At 45.1% G+C, this 25,494-nt stretch overlaps 1 protein-coding gene across 1 annotated transcript in view; it reads right to left on the reverse strand.

Moving 5' to 3' along the window:
- The window catches only part of myo10 (myosin X), a 122,103-nt gene that overhangs the window by 37,727 nt on the left and 58,882 nt on the right, over positions 1–25,494 (reverse strand). Inside the window, exon 4 of the mRNA XM_069684645.1 lies at positions 13,867–14,054. Within this exon, the coding sequence (XP_069540746.1) occupies positions 13,867–14,054 (188 nt within the window). The remainder of the gene's footprint in view (positions 1–13,866; positions 14,055–25,494) is intronic.

A 25,494-nucleotide genomic window follows, 5' to 3' on the forward strand; every position in this document is an offset into this window, starting at 1 on the left:
TCGAGAAAATATCACCGCTAATATACAGATAAACTGTCGATACATCAATCAATCTATCAATCAAATTTCATTTATATAGCACATAACACAGCAAAACGTATCTCGGAGCACTTTACAAATAGAGCAGGTCTCTTTGTTGTATCATGTAGAGGGACACAACATCCATTCACCAATCAGCAAGCACTTTAAAACGTATAAACTTCCTTTAACAGGAATAATGAACCTCGTAGCTTTATGTCTCTGATCTCTGAAACTTTAAATCAACATTTTAAAATCAATAATGCTTCAAATGATTTGTTAATATTGTGTTAGGGCCTGTGTCCACTAACTGTGGTGCAGGCAGCGCTTATACAAAATCAGCACAGTTCAGCGTCCTCAGAGTAAAACTGTGCCCTCAGATGAAAATAGTTCAACTCTCCGAACACAGCTGCACTCGTCAATGTCACTTCTCCCTCACTGACCAATCATAATCAAGAAGGGGCGGGACTTCTGATATCAACTTTGTCAACGACAATGGCGGAGGAGAAGCGAATCCTTTCCTTTTTTCAAGGGTACAATTTCCAGGTGTAGAGATGCTGCTAACGCCAAGACGCTATTCCTATCCACTATATGTTTTATTTGTTAAATGTCCTTGAATAAAAGCAAATATTAAGCATACAGAGCACTGCCAAGGCAAGAGGAAGTGCTGCCAGACGACTGTCGTAACCTAGCAACAGTAAGCACTGCCGAGAAGCGCTCTGAAATTGAGGTTGTGGCCGCTTCCAGCGCAAAAAAACACTGTTAGTGGACACTTATTGTTTTATATGATTGACTTGCGATCAATCCAGGTGTAACCCCGCCTCTCGCCAATGACAGCTGGGATAGGCTCCAGCCCCGCTGCGACCCAGAGCAGGAAGGATGAATGTTGAATGTGAAAAGTGTTGTTTGCAGCACTGCAAAGATATTGTTTACATCTTACCTCCTTTAGCTCACTGTTTTAGTTTTAGGGACAGAGCTTTATTTAACATGCTCACAACCTGCTCACAACCTGCTCAGCACCGCACAGCAGACAGACGCAGTTACACTGAGCTTCGTGGAGGATTTAGCAGCATAAGAGACAGGTAATTTTTTCAGGAGTTGGTAGAAACCAAAATGTTCATGATTAAAACTACTCCAGAGTGTGTGCTGAATACCTCATGGCCCCACATAGAGTTTAATACATGTTTACTGCAGCTTTAATTCTGTTTTCTTTCACGAGCTAACAACAGAATGAATTCCAACATGCTCTCACTATCAACACATCGAATACTGCAGCTTGGCCTGCAACCCTACGCTTCGAAATATGACTCTGTGGGCAGGAAACACCACGAAGCCTGAGGAACCACCTCACGCATCTCTGGTGACATTAGACACGAACCTGGCAACCCACAGCCGCACAGCGTGAGCTTCAGGCTGCACTCGTTAATTATTAACCTGTGAACTCATTACACTGACACAGAGAGCAACTCCAGAGCATTAGGCAGGTCCACAACAGACGCATCAATCAGCACGAGCAGGCAGCTTCACAGCACAGGTGTCCGTCACAGTGATAGAAACACACAGAGACCTTTAGAAGATGTTCTGGTGGTCGTAAACATTAACAACAGCTACAAGAACAACAAAAGCTTTAGTCAACAGGTTCTCGCTCCCAACTCGTTAAATACAGGAGCTTGGTGAGAGGCCTGCTAGCTTCAGGTTCAAAGTAAGGACTTCTAAGAAGGTTTGAGGTTTAAATAAGTAGTAATGTTAGTAAGTTAGTAACACAGCTTAACTTAATAACGCCCCGTAGCTTCATATTTTGAAGTGTGGCCACTGAACAAGCTGCTGTGTCAGACGGTTTGGGAGCGGTTTTGTTTTAGTTTGTCATGTGATGTTAAGTTTGAGCAGCAGGTCGTTTTAAATCCTCTTTGTGGCATCTTAATGTTGGCTTCTTGATTTTCACGTCTGTAAACGTTTCATGACTGTAAGCATGATTCATTTTAGGAACACAACTCTTCATTTGGATAATGGCTGGCTGGCTGGCTCCAGCTGAAGTGAGAAGCCTGAAGAATATCCAGGCTGTTCCCTCTCTCTCTTCCTGTAGGCGTCCACCTGAAGCTCAGACTGTTTGAGTAACGGTGAGGAAGTGCTTTGTCTTTCGCACCGAGAAACTATTGCAATAGTGTCCAGTTGGACACAAAGAAAGAGATAGCACCACAGCCCTCCATCGACATCTCCACAGCACAGATTACTGACACCAAACAGGACCTTGTTTTATACATCGATGTGCAGGTAACACATCTGACAGCAGGCTGAGGGAACTCTCCTGAATGAGAAGCATATGGATGGACTATAATACAACAGACATACATTTCCTCCTCCCTGGGCGTTCAGAAGCCTGAGGTACACACCATCTATTCACAGCACTGTGAGAAACATCTCCTGTCTCTCACCACTGAAAACTCATCTAATGACATAGAAAGGTGCTTAGTGTCCAGTTTAGTGGTTAAGTTATTTCTAAACCAAACCTCCTTCATAAAAGTATCATTTCTGACAGGGAGCAGGTGGAATCTAACAAACTGTTGAGCAAGTGTTTGGAAATAAAGCAAAAATCCATCCTGTTCAGGGTCGCGGGGGGCTGATGGCTTTCCCAGCTGTCATCGGGTGGAAGGCGGGGTTACACCTGGACTGGTCACCTGTCAATCACAGGGCGGACACACAGAGACAGACAACCTTTCACGCTTACATTCACACCTACGGGTAATTTTAGAGTCACCGATGAAGCTAACGAGCATGTCTTTGGACTGTGGGAGGCAGCCAGAGTAACCGGAGGGAACCCACGTTTGTCTTTGGGACAGAACACGTGTTTCAGCGACATGTTTCCTAAGTAAAGTTGAACTTTGTATGTCATGCATCAGGGTCATACACGTGGGGTCAGAGGCACATTCCTCATGGACAGAAAACAGGACTGGAGGGAATGTAAACTCTCAGCGTGTCTGGCTTCAGCCGGAGACGTGACCGCTGCACATGTGGACAGATGTTGGGACAGGACGAGCTGCGGTTCAGACGCTCCGTACAGGACGACTGAGCATTTATAGCATCTTCAAACATTTAACTGTCATTTTAATTATGACACCTTGGAATGATTATCATAAACAACCAGCAACGTACAGGAAATCATTGGTGGCTGTTATCTTAATCCGGTGGAACAGTTTGTGCTTTTGTTTCTCCAAACTGAAGCCACATTTCTGTTGCTTTCTCTCCTCAAAGAACCAGATCAATATCCTGGCAGTGGTTTTTTCCACCTGCTTTCAATCTTCACTCTCTGCCTTCAACAGCAGATCCAAAAGCTTAAGCTCAGTTCGTCCTGAAAGTACTGCGCTCCGTTTGTATCTATGATGGTCAATAGTGTTTTTTACATTGGTCTGCTCTGCACGTCTACTTCCTGTCTGACCACCCGGGGAAAGGGATCCTTCCTCTGTTGCTCTGTCTGAAGCTTCTTCCATGTTTTCCAGGTGTTTTGTTTTCCTCATCCAAATTAAAGGGTGTCGCTCGGATCATAAATCCAAATGAAGCAATTTGCGATATTTGGCCTCATGAAATGAATAGGCTTGAAGTTTCTGCCCCTTGGTGGTTGAATCTTAAATGTTGCAACTTTGCATGTTGGAGTGTAATACGTCATCTTAACTTTTGTAAGGGAAAGAAAATGTTTATAGTTTTACTCAGATTTTTTGCCCTTATCTATTTTCTTCCTCTCTAACACCAACAACCAGAGTCCGACTCTCACAGCAGGAAATCTCACTAAATCCCTGTCGCTCAAAGGAGACTTCAGAGTAAACAAACATGGCGGGCGACGGGCAGGAAGAACTGGTGATGATAGTTTTTGTACTTTTTACTGAAAATTCAGGAAGAAAAAAGAGCAAACTGTGGATGAAGTGGTGGAGAAGGCGTGAACGCGGGCCGTACATGCTACAGCGCGATCTGTTGTGCTTCCTCCTTGAGTCAGTTTAAATATCCGATCGTAAATATTCGACATGTTTAAAATTTGAAATCTATGTGGCCACGACGTTCTTCGGAGCAGATCGGGGAAAGTAAAATCAGAGATCGTCTTTAGAACCATCAGAACATCAGGACCTTGATTATCAGACCCAAAATCGGCTTGATTATCTTGTAGTGTGCACCCTCACGAGAACGTCAGTCGTACACCAATTTTAGTGGATTTCTGTACAGAATAACTGACTTAAAGCTAAGACTCAATCAGGTATCACAATGTCTTTGTACCTGGGAGCTGGTCGGGTTAAGTCCTGTCTGACTGATTTAGACATTAGCATTCTCACACACGGTTCCTCTCAGACATGTCGGGATGAGTTCAGGGTGGCAGTTTCTCTGTGAGGGACTTTAGGCTCCAGTTTCGGGGGGACTTCATCCCATCTGAAGAGAAACAGTAGCACAGATCTGGCCAGTGGCTCTCTCCAAGAATGGGTCTAACTTTCTTAAAGGGGTAGGATCTTTCTTTAAAGGGCTTGGTGTGTGTAACTCATTTAAATAGCTTGGACAACAGTGACGGCCGAATCTGAAAGGGCTGCTCAGTGTAACTCATTTAAAAGACCTCTGGCTGCATGCCAACTTACCCAAACTAGGACACACACACATACAACTCCACTGCACCCTGCCTTTGTACTAATCTCTGGCTCTCCACATGCTGTTGCCACCCAAGGTATAACCCCCCCCACAGGCAGGAAAGGAGGGAGGCTGCAGGATAAACTGCCCCCACAGTTCGGGCCTTTTGTACGGAGGAGCAGAGCGGCAGAGAGTGAGAGAGATTCAGAGCAGGAAGGAGAAACTGAGACGAGAAGTGAAAGGAGAAAAAACTCCATCAAAGCACGGCACTTCAGCTGGCATCGGGTCCTCTAAGGACCTGAGGAAAAGGATCTCAAAGTTCCTCACTGCCTAAGGAAAATAAAGAAAAGATGATACAAGTCGTTAAGATGGAACTTGTCAGCCTCACAAGCAGACAGACTCTAGACATTCTGGTCTGTTGCTGTTACAACTTTGTCTAGATTGAAATATCAAAATAAAGCTACGAGTCTACGAGACGAAAACCCTTAATGCTGCTGTCACACCTGAAGTCTGTTTGTTTGATCCGAATCAAAGACCACACGGTTACAAAGCTGCATTTTGCCTCCAGTTTGGTTTGTGTTCACACGGCAGCTTTAACCAGCGGACCAAAAGTGTTGATGCGTGAGGGAACTGCTCTCTGATTGGTCAGAATTTCCACGTGGGAAAACTTGCCTCGTCGCTCCCTCACGTCTCTCCTCTACTCATCCTGCTGCCTGGCTCTGCAAGCGTCAACATCCGATAACAACCCACAATGCACTTTGTTATTGTTTGCTTCCTATATCAGGGTTTACTTTCTGATTCGGTTCTCTCCTGACTCGAAGCGGACTTTTCAGGTGGACCATGGTCCGGTGGTTTGGTCCGCACCAGAGTTCGGATGCATGTTCTCACCTATAACGACGGACTTACTCAGAAAGTCCAAACCAGAGCTGTCAGGTCTGAATGAACTCTAAATACACTGACCACATTTATGTCAATGAAGATGATCAGACGGATTTTTCAACTCATTCAGACTAACATACATTAAGAAATTAATTTATCATGAAATCAAAGTCTAAGTTTGACTCGGGCTCATAAAGTCCAGCTTAAACTAATGTCAATGCACATCTGAGCTCAAAAGTCAACTCTAAAGTGTCCTAAAAAGGCCACCGTAGCCCTACAGCCCAGCCTCAGAAGGCATCTTAGGACACGTCCAACTCTCCTCGTTATCGGTCTCCACCGCCACACTCCTACTGCAGCCTCCGTCTATGCTACGCTAACCTCCTCGCGCTATGTTCAAAAAGTTACTTTAAACAAAAGAAAATCTAAAACAGATCAGCTCTAAAAACAAACAAACAGAAAGAGTAAACAAAGTTCAGTTCCCATGTTTCACGTAAACAACAACATGAATATCTGTGTTTCCTTCCCATCATGCTCTCTTCCTTTCCTGTGATGCATTCCCTCCTTTGGTCACACTTCAGTCAAATTATTAATCTGACTCCCGGTGCAGACGACCAGGAGACAACCTCGCAGGTATGTTTTTACAGGGCTTTGCTGCAGGGCTTTTGTGACCCCAGATGCCTGAGTGATTAACTAGGCTGCAGAGGCTTGAGTTTGACCTCCCGCCCACCTCAGGGGTCAGGAGGTCAGGGGCAAACTGCTGGGTCGGGGGGGCTGCAGGATAACAACTTAAATTCCATCAAATCTGGGCTGTTTTGGACACAATTGTTTTTGTTGATTGTTATTTTTTCGTGACAAAGAATGAAACTCGATATTGTTCTTCTGTTATTATCTCCGGAAAGACAACAGTGGAAAATCAGAGAGGGATTAGATGAAGGAAGCTTTAAAGCATGCGTCATAAACAAACTAAAATAAATGTCGTGGATATGACAAAAAGTATGTGCCCAGATGCTTTACTGTATTTAACACCTCATTATGAAGCCTTGGGCGTGCTGCTCTGACAGCCTCCAGCTCTCTGCTTTCAGTCTCTACACCAGATGTTTGAACCTGGTCGCAGGGATTCGCTTCCATTCAAACATTAATAGTGAGGTCCACACTGGGCTGTGAGGTCCGGCTCTTATCCCAGCTCCAACTGAAAGGTGGGATGGGGTTGAGGTCATCGCTCTGTACAGGCCAGACAAGTTGTTCCACAACAAACTAGTACTTCTTTATGGATCTGGCCTTGTGCACGAGGGCATCATCACAGACCTGCCAACACTCCCGATTTGGGTGGGAGTCCCCTTCATTTTAACCCCTTCTCCCGCTTTACTCCTGATTTGTAATTTCTCCCTCTTTCACATTGATACCAATCAAGCAGGTGTTCCTCAACCTCTATGTGGGATATGTGTCATAAGACCTGGCAACCCAACTGGAGGCAGCGGCAAGCATGCGCAAACCACTCTACCTGCCGTGCGTATGCGTCACTCCTTGCTGCGGCGGCTCGCTACCTCTGTACCGCTTAGCTTGCTGAAACAGAAGAAAAAATGCGCCTCCAAATGTAACCCCACTTGGTGTGAGAAATTCCCCTTTATTGCCGCTAGCCGCACTGATACATACCATGCTTTTTGTAAGGTGTGGAACTGACTTAGCAAGCATGCTAACTGTGCCAAACACAAGCCAAACGTTGAGGCACAGAGGGGATCCTGCAGCATTGGCACGTTTCTTGTGCGCGGCCTGTCTGAGGCTGACCAGATCACTATACCCCAGAAAACCTCCCTCTTTTTCACATCCTAATGTTGGCAGGTATGTCATCATGTGGAAACTGTGAAAACAAACAATTGCCACAAACACTATTGTCCAAAATCTTGCTGCATGATACAGAGCTAAGACTTCCCGTCAATGAAACCAATGCCAGCCTTAAACCAACAACTTTGTGGTCACAAGGTCGCAGACAAGTTTCCAATGTCAGCGTGAAATCAGGGGATGTTTGAGTTGATTTTCTCCTGTCATCTGAATTGTTTGGTGTAAGGTGGTCATAAAACTCTTCTGGTAAATAGTCACCAGGAGCATGATGGGAGATTATCTCTCGATTACCGTATTTTTCTCTAACCTGCAAAATGCAGTCTTTGTCCAATGTCTCCAGGTGTTTGGTGTTCATAAAAAGCCCAAACCAGTCCAACAGATCCAGACCAGTGCAGGTTACTGGGTCATAAAACATGTGAATTAGAATCTGAGTCTCCTGTTTATTATCCAGAAGAAAAGCAGCCATGGTGGCATTAGCTATGAGCTACAAAGGTTTGGAGGTTTTCCAGGAGTTTCTTCGTTGGTGGTTCAGAACGAGTTCTTGCAGCTAAAAACCCAACAGGAGGGTTTCCATTAAAATCATGAGGCTGGACGCAGGCAGGTATCTGCATCAGTGAAAACGCAGAGTGGCATTCATGAACATTAATGAACGTTAATGAGCAGACGCCTTCCTCCTCCTCCTCCTCTTCTTTTACTGCAGCTCCTGTTTCATTCGCCTCCCTCTGCCTGGATCTGATTACCCACAATCCCTAAATCTGACGAGAAAGCTTCCTGCCTCGCCTTAAAGTGCCAGCTCGCGATTTATAGCCCTTCTTCCTCACACACACACACACACACTTACACACTCTGTAAGAAGTGATCCTCTCTCTGTGTGGGTGGGGGTTCTTCCATGTTGCATGTTTTACGAGGGTCCGCTCTGAGATGGCTTTGGTGTTATCGGGGGACCGGCAGGGGGAGAGTCTGTGTGTCAGAGATCATTGAGAAGCAGACCACGTACTGTGGCAGCTGGGCAGCACTTTGACTCAGTGTTAAAGTGATCCTGCACGCAAAGTCTAGCTTCAGGTGTCAAACTCACAAACATTTACAAGATTGAAACCCTGCTGTGAAACGTTTCGGTCAAGTTTCACTGGACTGCATCTTCAGGTGCAGCTGGAGTTTAGTGCCTTGCTCGAGGGCAACAATTAAGAGCAGACTAACAACGCGTAGGTGGTGAAACACTAACAAGAAGTCAAAGAGAGGGGAAAAAGTGACTCTCGCTAATTTGGGGTCAAAAGAAGTGAAAGAAGAGCAGTCGTGTCTCACATCCGGCATACATTGATCAGTGAAGGTCTGATGACCTGCTGCTGACATGTGCTGCTGGTGGGGTCTTACACTTGTTAATCTTCATGACGGGCATGATGAAACACACGGTATAAGGCTGCTTTCACACCTGACACCTTTGGTTTGGGTTTTCAGACTTTTTGGACAGGTGAGAACACGCATTCAAACTCTGGTGCGGACCAAACATCTGGACCGTGGTCGGCCTGAAAAGTTGTTTCCAAACGAACCATGGTCCGGTTCGATTCAGGGGAGAACATAATCGACTTAAAGTAGGACCTAAAACAGGAAGAAAACCACAGAGCTGTGCATTGTGGGTTGTAAACGGGTGTTGACACTTGCAGAGACAGACACGCAGCCAGGCAGTGTGCTCTCTCTCTCTCTCTGTTTGCTTCAGGGAGTTTTCCCACGTGGAAATTCTGACCAATCAGAGAGCAGTTTCCTCGAGCATCATAACTTTTGGTCTGCTGGTTAAAGCTGCCGTGTGAACACAAACCAAACTGGAGGCACAATGCAACTTTGTAACCGTGTGGTCTTTGATTCGGATCAAACAAACAGACTTTAGTTGTGACAGCAGCCTTAGAAAACATGTTTCAGGCCTGTCGCTGGCACTTCTGTTTGACTGTCAGCTGGCAGATGAGACAACCTGTTTTTCTCGACAAAGATAAAATCAGTTTTTGATCCAATTATTTTTTCTAAGAAGCCACCTGCTGCCCTTCTTTATCACTATAAAACAATCATCTTCAAAAATACAACTTTATTTTGTGCACTAAGTTGCATGTTCAAACATGCAAACAAAGTTTCTAACTGACCTCATAGTTTACGTGCTGCGAACGTTTTACAGGTGCTGCTGAAATGCCTCCAAATTAAGCAGAAGTTACAACTTAAACCTTTCCCTTAGTAGTCTTTGTTAAAGACGCTTTGACGTAACTCAAAGTCTGAAAAGATGGATGGATGGATCACGTTACATGTTTATTATCATATTTATCACACAAACTAGCATAAACATAACATTAACACATAGTAACAGACTCAGCAAAGCCGGTTAAACCTGACCTTAGACGCTTATATTACAATGGTATTAATAAATATATACTGTACTTTATTGTTTATGTTTGAGGATTAACGTTAGCTATGTTCATGTTAGCCTGTTAGCTTATCAACCTGTTTAAAACAACTGGACACAAGAGACAACAAGGTACACAGAAAGTTGTTTTCTTGGAGAATATTTCTGGTAACTTTACACAAGAGAAACTTAACTTCAAGTCTCTGAGCTGCAACCAGAAACCTTTGCAGCTTCAGTATCAAACTAGCAAGTTTGAACATCTTTGCATCTAAGAGAGAACTTGCTGGTACAACAGGCTAACAGTCAGATGAAGACCCACAGCCTACAATATTCTCTTAGAGTTCAACAATACAGTCAAAAGCAGACATTTTCAACCTCGACATTTTCTCAAAGACACACATGACGAGATTCAGAAGAGGATAATGAACCCTTGCAGTGTGTTAGAATAGACTCAATGACACACTGAGGGTTCCAAGACACAGACAGTAAAGCATCAGGTTGAGTTTGAGCTGAGGCCACAGTTAAAGGTCACGCCTGCGGTCTGTGGTTTGTCCTCTCTGGCCTGCGTGGATTCATGTGATGCAGCTGCTGCTCTCATGGAAAAAACTACAAGTCCAAATTTGTGTTTTCTTGTTCTCGAAGTTACAGATTCTGCGGTGAATTAAGAGTTTTCATAAACTCCAGGTCTGTGGCAAAGTTAGAAAAACACAAGAGTTCAGGAGGGAAACTGCAGAATAATAAAGAGATGAGGCTGCAGAGCCCTCGGGGGAAATCTGCCTGCTGCAGCAGGAAAAGTTGGAGGAGTCAGTGGGATGAGGACAAACACAAAGCAGATCTATAGCTGTGATACGTCTCTGCAAACAGAATGGCAGCATTGTGAGGTTCGGAGCCTCCATCCACCACAATATGACATGTTTGTGTTTACGCCTCGCTGTGTGCGCGCCATGCTGCACATTCTTCCCACAGACCAGCATCCTGCAGGACAAAAGGGTTTCTGTGCTGAACAGGAGGAAGCCCGAGGAAACATGTGAGGTGAGACTGCACACACAGCTGCTGCTGCTTTTAGTCATCCCGACCTTGCATGGAATATTCTATAACAAGTATTCAGGTCAAAACACAGTCACCAAATGTTCCTTTAAAGTGACTCAGCATGAATGAACATCAGACACCCGGTTCATGGACAGCCCGCTCTCGCTCCTGACTCGTCAAATGCTGCAGCTTGGTCTGCGGCCTTTTGCAACATCCCTGCTCTCCCTCTCTCTGTCCTTCCTGTCTGGTGATCAGCTGACTATGGGCGTCCACTATTTTAAGTGCTAAACCAACCAGATTCAGCCTCAACTTCTGTCGACCAATCATCCTGCTGCTGTCAAATCTAAAGCTGTCCTCCTCTCCGCTGTCAGTTTGTCGTTTCAGTTCGATCATTGCGACCCTCCTCCATCCAAGCTGCCTCCAATCCATCTCATCAGTGTCCAAGTCCAGCTCCTCAGCTCATCCTGCATCCTTTCTTCACCACCACCAGTGTCCAGTCTCCATCGCGGGTATCCTATCCTGCACTCGGCCTCACTGCACCTTCGAGAACATGAAGAGTCTAATCTCCAAACACTGCACATTTCTCATCTTTCCAAACTTGTGAATAAATAGTTGTTCACACAAAATGAAGTCTCTCCTGATGGAAATACCTTAAGTTACCTTAGTAAATAACTACCGATTCAAACTCAAACCATTATTATTTTTAGGAAAAATAACCCCGTAGCTTTCAGGCGTAACCTGACCAGACCTCCTGTTAAATATTGTCACACATCCAAAACTTCTTACATGTAAAATGCCTCTCAGCGAGTTTTATTATGAAAGTCTAACTTGATGTATTGTTGTTAGCTTGTCCGCTGCACATGAAAGTCTGAAGCTAGAGAGGTTTATAGCCGCTGATTAAGCTGCTGAGTGGAGAAGTGACACAGCAGATCTCAAATCATTTGCTTACACATACGGCAGTAAAATGGTTTCTGTTGCACCTGCATTTTTCCATCCTCTCATTAAGGCCTCCATTGTGTCTTTAAAGCAGTTAAGATACTTTAAGTGTCTTGCGGCGTCTGGCACTAAGTGTTCTCCTTATTCATTAACAGTAAAAGCAAAGCCGCTGCTCACTTTCTGCTTTCTTCACAAACTCAAACCAGCTGACCTTAAAAAGGGGAAATGTGTGTCTCATTACCCACAATGCCAATGAAAGCGGGCCACACAGGGCTGTAAAATGATGCCAGCTAATTGTCAGAAAAGTGCAACACTAGTGCCTGAAGCTACGAGCCGCGACTCGCAAGCTACCCCTACACCTCTCGAGCTGGGTGGTTCTATCTCATTCTGCTTCAGTTGTAGTTTTACGAGTGGCTTAAATGTTCGCTGAAATTATTTGATCCTTGAAAGTCGGTAAATTTGAGTTGCTGAACATCCTGACTGATGTGTGATCCTGTAAACTGTCGAAGGAAGAGTTATGAGTAGGTCTCAAAATTGTGCAGTGCATCCCGTATTGGACACTATGGAGGACGCTGTGCTGCTAGTTTGTAGCTAGCTTCTACAATCTGTTGGTTTCCACATGAGGCTAAAACTCAAATCATAGGAACCCTGACCCCCTGCAGAGTTTTAGTAACTCATTTGCACAGACACACCAGGAAGCAGAGTTAGCTCCTTGTACAAGTTAGATTTAAAGCACCTTCTATCTCTACATTCACTGTGTTTTTGCATGATTCCCTGTGAGCGACCCCGTGTCCCCACAGCGATGAATAAAGTCCTATGGCCACGTATTCAGGATACTTCGACGACCACAAACACAAGTGCTCCCACAGAGTCACTGTGATGTCCTCTGCATCCGCTCCTATAATCTGGGCACAAATATTATCATTTCTTAAGTGTAAAAATAACTTTTGCAGCCCGAGGGGGGAAAAAAAACATCTCCGTCTGTCTGTTAAAACAATAGAGCGACTGAGAAAGTTGTCCTGCTTGAATCGCAGAGGAAGGATGTGAGGAAGGAACAGAGGATGGAGATAGTAGCAGAGTGTGTGCGATGTGGCATGTTGCGCTCTGATCCTTAGAGCTGCAGCCAAACTGCCCAGGGGACCTGAAACCTGATCAAAGTGTTTGGCACGCAGAGGGGAGAGGTTAAACGGCTAAAGACAACAACAGTTTGTAGAAACAGCCAATTAGATGGCTTGATATAACCCCTGGTAAGAAAGATCCGGATATTCTTACCGGGCAGTGACACCATCAAGTCAGCAAAAGTTGATGTAGGGATGGAGAAAGTATTAAAATGGCACAAGTTTTCATCTATGAAGACTTCTGTCTGTCATCTTGTTTTACAGGTTTCTGCTGCCCCAAGGAGACGGATATCTTTTGCTGCAGCTTTAAGCAGGAGAAATTCTTGCTTTTAACTACGCGTTTGCGTGCGCATGATGGCTGCCACACATTCCCTGCATCTGTTTGGAGCGTCAGCTGTGCACGTCCTCAAAAATTAACACTGCACGTGCACGAGATGCAGTCTGCACAGGAACAGTAGAGGCAGTGCAGAGGCAGAGGGGATGTGACAGGGTCAACACAGCCGCAGGGACAACGATGGCTGAAAGTTCTGAAGACGAGCTGATAGACCGAGTCCACAATGATCCACATCTGTACGATGTGTCGTTGCCTCTGCACAGAGACAAACATGCCTGTCAAACAGCTGCAGACAGATAAGTTCTGTTTTAGAAGTCGACGTGGAAACCTGCAAAACTAAATGGGAACAAGTCCGGGACCGTTACGTCCGTGCACGGGGGAACATGTAGGAGAGACGGAGCGGGGACGGAGCAGACGGTGTGTTCTGTCCGCCAAACACACAGAAGCTGTTTCTGCTGTGATCTCAGAATGAACATCACAGTAACTTTCTCCATGTCTGTTGTTTACATCCCGAAAAAAAGGTAGTTGCATACAGCCTGCGCTCTCTGGTGCGCCCACTAGAGGTATCCTCCAGTAACACGCGTAGTGCAGAGACAAGTATGTGAACAATCGTGTACGCGAACACAAGGTTAAAAAGCAGGTATATCTCCGGCCTTAAAGTCTGCGTGAGTTGGATTAAACTTCATCCTGGCTTCTGTTAAATCAACAACACAGGCTGATCCGTCACCTACCTGATGAGCACACACTGGTTCTGCAGCCTCTTCCACAGAGAGCGGTAGCACTCGTTGGCGATGGCGAAAATGTGCGGGGAGATTTCACCGAGGTGGTGTCGGCTGTACCGCTCCACAGCCGGCCGCTCGTACAGGCCCGGGAGCAGCTGGTAAGGGTTCACCGCTGCCAGGATGGAGCCGATGTACGTCTGTTAAGAAGAGAGGATGACGTTTACAAACACAAACATGAAGAAAACATATAAAGTATTCTTCACTTATGACAGCAGATGGAAGGCTAATGATGTTAAACACTCAGGTGACACATAATCCAATTGGTGTCGGTCATAAAACCTCCATGAAGCTCCGGTGAAGGTGAACAAGCTTCTGAACAAATCACCTCAGAAACTCATGTTTAAGAACATTTTATGCTTTATGTTTAAGACTCACATTTATCAAAGCCTCATTAAAACTCTTTAAAGCTTACTAATGTTTCTTTCTTTATGTTTCAAGACACATTAGCGCGTTTTAGCTTAGCTTGAGTTAAGGTTTGCGACAGCTCGGCTTGCAGCCCCCAAAGCCCCATTTAAGAGCATCACAGAAAACTTTAATGTCAAACTGCTTTTTTTGTGTGTTTTACTGGAATTATTAACAAGGTCTGTTTGATTTTGACAGGGGGAGGCTCCTGGTATAAACTTCTGAGACATATTCTTAAAAACGGTCTTAGCGGCTGGAAACAAGCTGCAGCTCAGCCTGCAGCCTCTGCAGACGTCCTGTGCCCGCTGAAAAGCAGAAATATTGATGTTTTATGTTTGTTGTTGTTTTGCAGAGGACCCAAAAAAACCCTTCTGAGTGATGAACACTGAAGGTCATTTTGAGACTGTTAGTTTGCAGCCTGACACGCTGCTGCTCCTGCACCGCTCTGTGTACAACGACGCAGCCAGAAAACAAAGCGCTGTCCACTCTGTGACTTTGGATTCTCAACTGATGATTTGAAAAGGACTTACAAACTCTCCTTCCCCAGTTGAGTCACAAAAGCTCAGCAACGCAGCACTCAAGCAATTTGACCTTTTGCTTCTCTTTCACCGTCCTCCTCCAAACCAAACTTTTTCCAAACCAGCTTCATATTTCAGAGTTCAAAGCTAAACAAACCAAAGTGCTGAAATAGAAGCTTGTGAAGCCAGAATAAGTCTTGGCAGCAGCTTCGGTGCTGCGGTGGTGACTAATGGATAAATAGTCCGGCCCGGAAAAAAGGCAACAAATCAGTAGCAAACAACGAGGGCTTTCTACCTCTGCTGGCCGACGCTTTGAGAAGACTTAAAGGTTACAGCATGTTATGTTACGGCACCAGAACTACTCGGTTAGATCTACAAAAAGGGTGGTTTCAGTTTGAAAACTGAATCAAGGAAACTAAAAGAAAATACAGCTTTCATTTCTGGTCTCGAATGGAGCTTGAATTAAATTCTCTCTGGGTGAAAGTCTTACGCTCGCGACCAACAACAAAGCGAGCTTTCTGGCTCTATACTTCTTCACCTGCCTTTCTAAAGGCTTTAGTGTTATAGGCAGGAAACATAGACTTCCATTTGAAACGCAGTAGTTTGAAATGTGTGCTAACTGACAAAAATACACGGAAGTGTCCATGTTTATCATTCTTTGTATGATAATTTTGTGACTGCTAACAACCTGCTACAGGACCAGGTTGACCACACGCAGCCTAATGACGTCCCAGATGAGGTAACAAACATCGGTAGCTCAATGCATTGGCTCATTTAAAGCAAGAGCAGGAGTTGCAGAGCCATGGCAGACGTCCACAATGTTGCTGTGACTTCACATAACCCATTCTCTCCTCAGAGCCCACTGGCTGTCGTCTTCATCATGATTTAGACACAGGGTGCCGAAGCAAATAATCCTGGGCTTTAGCTGGCAGATATCGGGATAATTCAAACACATATCCAGGTGGACACTTCCTCTTTTGTGTGCTGGTCGTTGTTTACATTATGACTAGTAGCTTGAGAAGCAAAAATAAGCAATTTTCACACATGCACTCCTGAGATTTTCCCTGTCTGTCTAGAGGGAGACAAGTACAGTGCGGTCCCCACACCTGCCCAGACGCTCCTGCATCTCTTCATCTCTGCAGTCTGCAGACATCTTTGCTGTCGTCTCGTAAACGATCCTTCTTCTTCAACCTCGGGTGTTTTTAATCATCCTGTGTCGCTCTTCTGGTTTCACACCGGTCACATTATATTAACGTCATCGCCCCGCCCACTCGCTCGCGGTGAATGTTCCTGACTATTACCTGCTGCGTGCACACATCGGCTCACCAGTACTACGAGGAGGCTGGCAGGGAAAAGTCTGCATAAAGTTGGAGGTGAGCTGTTTGCATTCACATATGCAGCCCATCTGGACAATGTTGGGACATTTTCAGGGCTACCAACAGAAAACCAGAACACTTCCATGACCAAAATCTTGTCCCATTGATCACAGATATTTGTTGCACAGAGATTACGTGTAATTGACGGACAACACTGTAGAGAAACGAGCACAGTTTGCAGCTCCTGTGGCTTCATGTGTCTTTCTAGCAAAGAAACTTTAAATGCCGGCTGACGTGACTTTTTTGGCTCCGTTTTCCAGAGATGGGAACAGTTTTGTCTCCACTGCTTGGACTGAATGTGAAAATCTCATTACAGGAGCGCTCAGTGTTCCCATAACCACACATTACGGTGGTGAGTGGCTTCTGCCTGCAGGACATGCAATGCATTAAGAAGGAGGCAGACAGAGCAGACTCCACGCTCTTATCCTGTTCATCTGCAGTGGGCCTCGCTGTGTCCATAAAAACACAAGACGCCGTCTGAAAGCAAACAGTGCTGTCAGTCTTCTGTCAGTCTCAGTATAATCGGGATGTAAGCGTCTTTAAAAGGTGTATTTGACCCTTTTCTGACATTTTCCTGATCACGTTACACGTTTAAATGAAGCCAGATATTTTCTTTACGTCTCTGCCTGTTTATTATTGTTTGATTTACCTTCAGAACAGGTAGTGCAAGTTTGTTATATTTAAGAGGAGTTTCCAAATGTAAGCCCTCTTACTAAAACAAGCAGGTAAATTACAAACACAAACAGTTTCCAAACACTGTTTAGTTTGGATGAATGGAAAGAGCTCTGCCAAGCCTGAGGTGAAACCATGTCCAGCGCTCTGAAGGAGAACTCAAATTACAGCCACAATAAGGATAATGTGGTTAATGGCCATGCCAGTGTATATAAGCTGAATGTGTATGAGAACCTAAGCGGAGTGGAAATACGTATAGGAAGTGAGAGGAGATTTTCCAGAGTCCTTCTGTGTTTTTAAACCTTAAGACATATAAAATGTTCTGCTTGAAATAATAAGTTGTGTCTGATGTGTTTAATGACCTTGTGAAAATCCTCCCGAGGCATCTCCTCCTTCTCCCTTATTAATATCCCTCATCTGCATAGGCCCCGCCCACTATGCTTATTTCCAACTGTCCCCTCTGTTGCGCAAACAAATCACGTCTCTGACGGATTAGTGACAACTTGGTGAAACTAAGCTAGCTTGAAATGTAGTCATTAGTAGCAGTCACGTTAACGTTAGTAGTCAGTCGTGAGTTTGCAAAAATGTTAATGACGGTTACAGCTGGCTCGCGCATCGCTGAAGTGGTTGCCATAGGTTACACATAATGATATGCATAGTGTCACCCCGTCCATAACGGGAAGACACAATAATACCAAAGCTAAGCGACTGAGTCAGCCGTAGGCAGCCGTTTTCTGTGAGGTAAAAATACTGATTTTGTCAATTGAGTCTGGTGGCTTTGAAGAGCGATTTAAATTTAATTTTATTCAAATAAATGTCTGTTAAGTCACTATCTATTACTAAATGAGCTAACTCAATGTTGATTGAGCCCACTGATGAAAGCCTTTGCATTTGCAGTTTATAGTATTATTACAGACTGGGTGTCTGTGGCGACATTCGTGGAATAAATCCCAAGCGGTGCCCAGTTAGTGACACGTTCTCCATCAGCCAGCAGTGGTTGGTCTGCCAGAGAGGGTAGGCGGAGCTAAGCGGCTGCTTTTCCGCTCTCTGCAAGTTGCGAGTAAACAGTAATCTACTATGGCTGAACAAACAAAGAAAAGATGGATGACTACAGATACAACTTCAACAAGAAGTGAAAATCCAAAGAAGAAGAAACAAACTCGACGCTCAGATGAAGCAAACAGTCTGAAAAGGAAAGCGACCGTCAGCCAGGAAAATCAAGAGTTACAACCGGAGCCGACCGTGGACGTCTGCACCCGCAATTCCTTTTTATTGCCGAAGGGGCTGCCAAACACAACGAAACTAAGAACTTCGAGATCATATCTTTAACCACCGTCTTTACTCTTTGCTCTTTAAAAAGGAGGTCTATCTCTGCAGGGATCCTTTCTGTGATGTTGTCAGACTCGAGGAGAAAGTTCAAGCTGTTTTTGCGGTTTTAACTTAAACAATCTGTTGGACTGTTTGTAACCATGAGTCAATATATGCAAGAACAGGGCCCAGGTCTTAAAAGAGCAGAGCGAGCCTTTAGGGTGAGGTGAAAGTAGGACACCTGACCTCCCGCCCTGCACAAACACACGCACTGTGTTGCTCACTACAGCTCTCACAATGATCTCACCTCCCATTTAAATGGCCTACTGACTGTCTGACCTACATTCAGCCAGGATGCAAATACATTTGAATGGCAGTTGAGGTGACACTATTTACATGACAAATACAGGCTGCAGTCTACCCTCCCTTGGCAAATGAGCCTGCACCACACCAGAGAGAGGAGGAGGAAGAGGAAGAGGAGGAGGAGGAGGAGGAGGAGGAGGAGGGGGGCTGTCATAGTAATGTATCACCATGTGTGTTATCTCTCAGACAGAGCGCAGTGTAAACACAGCGCTGCAGGTGAACCAGTTAGAAACGTCTTCCGCCTGCAGTGTAGACAGTCGGACTGGTCTCTGGCTCTCACGTGCATCACTCAGCTCAGTGTTCATGTCTCACAGATGCTTGTGTAGTGCCGTGTTACGTTTGGGATTTTTACCTCAGCCCTTGTTTATAGTATCCAGGGAGAGTCTAGTGAGACGCACACTGCCACTGGAACTATTACGCCCTCTGTGACAGCTGTACGTGCTTTAATGCACTCTCAATTGTTGTCCAACTTTCTAAAGGTCGCATATTGTATCAGGTGAGATTTCCACATCTTTTTTTTATTACCAAGCAGCTCTAAGTGCTCTAAAAATACCTCCAGACTATTAAAATGCTCAAGTCGTTGAGAGATGCACACAGCAAGAATTAGGAAACGGTGCCTTTAATCTTTAAAACTGCAACAAAAATGGTCACACAGTAGATTGTTGTTGCATACACTGATGCACACCTGAACATTTTTCCCAACACAAACATCCTCACATCTGCCTCAGCAGCGGTCTGGAGGCTGAACGCCGCTAAGACAAACATAAAGAAGTGCTTTGGGTAAAGTCATGCCTCCCCTTAACTCCATGAATTACAACCATTTGGACTCAATTAGATCCCCCTGTTTCTCCGTCCCGGTAACAGTTTCCATAGCAGCACCCTGGCTGAGAGCTAATTGGCTGTGACTCTCATCAGAAGCTCCCCCTCATTGGCTGATGAGATTCACCGCGGCCCCCCGTCCTCTCGTCCTGCACGTGTGATGTCAAATACTCCGAGTCGTACCACAGAGGTGACGCAAGAAACGTGATACCCACGCTGACACTGTTTGTCTGAGGTTCTTCAGCTGCGGTGTTCATGACACAGTTTGACACGATTACAACAGCGAGACGGCTGCTACTGATGTTTGGCCTTTAAGCACAATTAGCAAACAACTTTTTAAACATGACTGATTACACAATTACAACGATTCATCCAAAAGTAGAGATGGATAGCATCTATTAAGCATCTGTGTCGAAGCACCCTTCAGGCTATTGTTCAAACACTTGGTGAGGACTGTTTTAAGGGTTTGTTTAAAGGTACCCTTGATACCCCTTTCCTACCAAAATTAGCGTGCTGACGCAGGTTTTTCAAACCCGCTTATAGATGCCGATTGTCTGTTTTCCCATTGCCAGTGAAGTATCCTCCTGTTGGTCTCTTTTCTGCTGCGTCACCGCCTGATGTCACAAACGCGCCGGAGACAGGGTTAGTAACCAGTGAAGATGTTACGGTGGTTAGGTCTTTATTGTATCTATTACTCATTCAGTCTGTTTATCAAACTCAGCGGTGACAAATTTGGAACGATGTTCGAGCGCTGCTCGGACGGAGACGGGCAGAATTTGTAGCTGAGATGACGAGGAGTCGCAGAAGTTGCCGACGGAGCATATCATCGCGCCGGAAAGGGGGCGGAGATTAGCGAGTCAACGCGGGTTTTGTGTTCCCATCAATGCCGATCGGAGACGAGGCGATAATTACCTGGGTCTACTGAAGAGTCATTTGACCCGGGTCTGAATGCCGATTGTAACCTTTCCATTAAGCGTAAAAGCCGGGTGTTAGTGGGTGTTTTGACCAGCGGGAAAGCAGCTATAGTGTCTGTTTCAAGATACCGTTTAGCATCTTTTTAAGGGCCTGTTTTCTTCCCCTCTAACACATATTTAGGTGAACTTCAAGGTACCATTAAGCAGCTGTTTCTAGGTACCATTTAGTCTCTCTTTTAAGGTCTCTTTTCTTTCTTTCCAATTATGGTTAGGTCTGTTTCAACGGTACCCTTTTGCGTCTATTTCAAGCTATCCTTTAGTGTCCAATGTAAGGTCTGTTTTCCTTCTTTCCAACATCTGTTAAGGTCAGCTTCAAGGTAGCCTTTAGTGGCTGTTTCAAGGTACCCTTCTGACTCTGCCAGTTCAAGGCGGGGTTATTAAGCCTATTTTACATCTCGTCTTTAACATTAAAGAAGCGCGCGGTGGTGGAATGGTGGGGCGAAGTCGTTTCTCCCCTGAGCCGGCATCGGAGGTAGTAACAGAAGCGTAATCAGGGTGGAACAGCGCCGTGTGTGTTTGTGAAGCACGCGCTGTTTGTTCACACGCCCCATGCTTTTTGCTTCCAACACCAAACGCTATGTAAAAACACACTCTGAGCCACCTCAAGCTCTCTTCATCTTTTTACTGTTACTTCCCTCCTCCTCAGGTGACACCTCCAAATTGGCTCGAAATTATGTAGTTAATACCAATTATAGTGATTTACTTTCTTAGCTATAACCACTTACAGTTAATGAGTCCACAGGGAGATACATATTATGATTACAGTATCATTTCATAGTCAACAGAGAGATGTGTGATGTCTGACACCGCTCTCTGTGACCTCAAGTGAATCCTCGCTCGATGACAGAGAGCAGAAAGTGAAGCTACAGTGACTTCATGTTTACAGAGAGGCGTCAGCCACTGCTGACTTTGTAACTGTAGAAAAGAGGGAGGCAGGCAGGCAGTCGGACACGTCCAAAAAGTAAGATCTGTCTGAGACCGAGCCAGATAAATGCACCGAGAGGGAAATGAAGACCAGATGTAGAGAAAAAATTGGAGGATCAGAAGCGAAGCGCCCGCCAACCTGCCTGACTGACAGCAGGAAATGTAAGGGAGCGCAGCGAGGGGAAACATGCAGCAGCCACCAAGTTACTGTTGCACCAAGTCAAATTCCTGCACATTTGTTATACTTGGCGATTAAAGTGTCCCTGATCCACCGATCATGTTTAATACGGCTGCTGATGGATGGAAGAGCCACATCTGCAAAAGTCAGGAGAGGTTGTTCAGGAGAGCAGAATGCTTTGAGGTTTCCTGCAGACATGAAACCTTCTCAGCACAGAATAAACAACACAAAGTTTGATTCCAGAAGAGAAAACAGATGAATAATAAAGTTATGTTTGTGCTTATATTTTGAACTTGCTCGGAAATCGCTGCTTAGTCACACATCCCGGAGTTATGGAGCAACATGAGCATTTATGTGGAGACGTCTAAGTGTTAGTGTTCACTCCCCTGTCGCTTTGTTTTTTGTATTTCTATGTTCCTGTAAAGCCCTGTGAGTCCTCTTTAGCTGCTAAACGGATGCTAGCTGTTTTTTTAGCCAACAAACAGCCAGAAGACTATGACTGCACGGACAAGGCACCAGTGATGCAGCGGTGAGTGCTGTCACCTCACCGCTAGAAGGTCCCCAGTTTGAATCCTGGTTTGGACGTAGTGTGGAGTCTGCATGTTCTCCCCGTGGATGCGTGGGTTCCCTCCGGGTTCTCCGGCTTCCTCCCACAGTCCGAAGACATGCTCGTTAGGTTCATCGGTGACTCTAAATTGCCCGTAGGTGTGAGTGTGAGTGTGACAGGTTGTCTGCCTCTATGTGTCAGCTCTGTGATTGACCTACTTCTCGACCAATGACAGCTGGGATAGGCTCCAGCCCCCTGCCACCCTGAACAGGATAAGTGGTATAGATAATGGATGGATGGACACTGCACCTGTATGGTTTACTGCCACAATATAATACATACAATGACTTTTTGAAGCGTATCCAGTCCTTTAAAGTGCTACAGGCAGAGGTGAGAGTTTGGTTCACATTTTCACTAACTTGTCTACCACCTTGGCAACCTCAGACGCTGTAAGGGTTTATCTTTGTTTCATAATTACTCTCAGGGCTCATAAAGCGGCATGCAAATACGATACACAGCCTGATGATCACAGCTATAAAAATAACACATAGCGCAACCAAAACGTAAACATCTGAGCCAAAGCGATGTGTCCACTAGATTCCAGACTAATCTGTTTGTCTGTTAGGAAGAAGATTTAACAAAAAACAGACGGGTGAAGAACTTCTGCCAAAACCAACCATAATTAGCAAACTCCAAAATGTTAGAAATGTTCTGCACAAAACCACACATGCACTGATTTCTTGGTCTCAGTCCACTAATGCAGGAACTTCTGCTTGTTTTTTAGCGTAATTAAAAACAAAAATAGATGTTATGTTAACCAACAGGACTGTATCCACCTGCAGTCAGAGTATGTCTATACATTAGGCTTAAGAAAAGTTTTAGAGGGAGGACTTCTGGCGACGCTGGACGTCTGTTCCTCCACATCTGACAGTAATCAGACTCCGAGCTGGTCGACAGCTTCGGCTAAATCCTATGAAATGTAAATACACCTTCTACACATGCACACGCTCTGCTTCTAATAAAGTGAGCTAGTGTTTCAGTGTCTCTATTGTGTGTGTGTGTGGTCTGAAAGTGCTGTTGTTTATGTATGAGGAGACACATTGGGAGTTTAAAGCCAAAAACAGATCATCGACTGTGGAAAAGAACCTGATCGACATTTTGACAACAGCAAAGGTTTAAATTAGGAGATTAGCCGGCTACAGGCAGACGTTTCACCAATAAAGGGTCCAAAACGGTCGACTTGGTGGTCAGTGAGCGACTCTACATATCAGAGCTCTGCTGCAGCTGCCTGCTTCGGTCTGTCAGCAGCTCGGCAGCAGACTCTGTTTAAAAAAAGCAGAGTGAGTCACGAGACTGATTCTGCTCTGTGCTCAGACTGACCGAGTTGGCAAAGTCTCCCATCAGAGCTGGAAAGAGGAAACGCTTTGATTCTTGTGAGAGTGGTGGAGAAGTTTCTGTCGTGGAAGCAGGAAGCAGCAACGTCCTCCAACAACCCCTGCTGGTCTGACCTCTGACTTCTTTATCGCACCCACTTCGGACCATCATTTATCTGTTGTTATATTTACTACTGTACCCCTTTCCCACTGAAATGAGCACGTTGATGCAGGTTTTTCAGACCCGGAAAAACCTGCTTATAGATGTCGATTGTCTGTTTTCCCATTGCCAGTGAAGTATCCTCCTGTCGGTCTCTTTTCTGCTGCGTCACCGTCTGATGTCACAAACGTGCCGGAGACAGGGTTAGTGAAGAGTGAAGATGTTACGGTGGTTAGGTCTTTATTGTATCTATTACTCATTCCGTCTATTCATCAAACTCGACCGACAAATCTGTAACGATGTTCGAGCGCTGCTCGGACGGAGACGGGCAGAATTTGTAGCTGAGATGACGAGGAGTCACTCGATATATTGCTGTATCGATATTTTGTCCCACCCCTAATTAGAGTGCTTCAGCCAGGGCAGACTGCAAAGATAGGAAGCTGCACATACTTCTATTATAGCCAACACTTCTTTAGCAACATTACATCATGCAGAACATTACAGACCCTTTGGTCATCATGTGTAAAAGCCCCAGTCAGCTGTCTACTCTCAGAGAAGTTGGTGTAAATAAGGAGGCAACAGTGAGATCTGAAAGCAGGATGGCTGAAGAAGAAGAGATCACGGTACTTGAAAATACAGAAGTATAAAAAATAGGGAAGTAAAGTCACATGACACATTATGCAACCTACATCGTCTAAAATAACTTCATTAATTATCACTGAAATAACTTTGACTTTTGGCCCAGTACAGGCACCAAACCAGAGCTCATGTTTTAAACTTTGACCCGACCGTCTGCCCCAACCACCTCCTGCATGATGTGGACTCTTTCACTCTTCATACAACATCAGCTGACTTTCTCATGCAGCCTTGGCGCTGCGGATGTACCGTAAATATGGGCCACTCCACCTTAAGTAAGACATCCACTGTAACTGAGCTGCAAATGTTTTTAGTACGCCTGGATTTTTGAGGTCTGCAGGAAAAGTTTAGCATGAACTTTCCAGCCGGTAAAGAAACCTTCATCTTTCTGAACGGAGGCTCTCCCTCAATATCGAAGTGTTCTAGCAGATTCACCCTCACCTCACAGCCATGCATCAGTCCAAACACTGAAACGGCCTCACAAAGGGTCAAAGTGAAAAACACAGGGATCACATATGTTTGCTGGCCGCTGGCTCTCACGTGCTCTGATGGATTCTGCACGGTCATGCCAGATCAGCCACATCAACATGTCCCACAGAGTCGTGCTGCACAGGAGTGCACAGTGTTTGGCTTGTAGCTGTTTGTTCTGTGTAAACTGTGAGTTATGTGTGTGTTTATCATGTGTCATAATTTAGGTCACAAAAACACCTGAGAGAAAACATCAGCACTAGGTCAGGCTTTCAATGAGCGGCCATTTTTGGTTCTTTTGTGGTGGCTTTGAGCATCCTTTACTGGCCTTACATTAAAGCACATTTCATGGAGTGCACTGTCACTGAATATTCATGAGTTTATCAGCTGACTTTAAGTCTAGAAAGGCCCTACATACGTTCAGCCCAGTTACCACTCACAATAAAAACATTTGAGTTCATGATTCATGAGTTTGAACGCGTCCTCAGACACCAAAAATAATCTAATGTGGAGCCAGTGTTTGACCCGGCATTCGTGCGTGCATAAGTTACTTTATTAGTAACTCAGGGCTGACGTGGGCCTGAGCTCTGTAAGATGACACCGCTGATCCAGTGAAGGCATTTCCTGCCATTAAGTGACCTCATACAATATAAACACAGTGTACGAGACCGAAGAAGGTTCTGGTAGGAATGAAAAGTTCTTGATTTGTCAGACCCCCTGCTGGGATGAGAGAGGAACAGAGGTGTTAACACTTGGATTCCCAGACAGAGACTGTGTGTGTGTGTGTGTGTGTGTGTGTGTGTGTGTGTGTGTGTGTGTGTGTGTGTGTGTGCGCGTGTGCGTGTGTGTGCGTGTGTGT

Source organism: Semicossyphus pulcher, unplaced genomic scaffold (assembly GCF_022749685.1).
Source record: "Semicossyphus pulcher isolate SPU_LCO1_2020_fin unplaced genomic scaffold, fSemPul1.0.p SCAF_7, whole genome shotgun sequence".
Taxonomy (NCBI): Eukaryota; Metazoa; Chordata; class Actinopteri; order Labriformes; family Labridae; genus Semicossyphus; species Semicossyphus pulcher.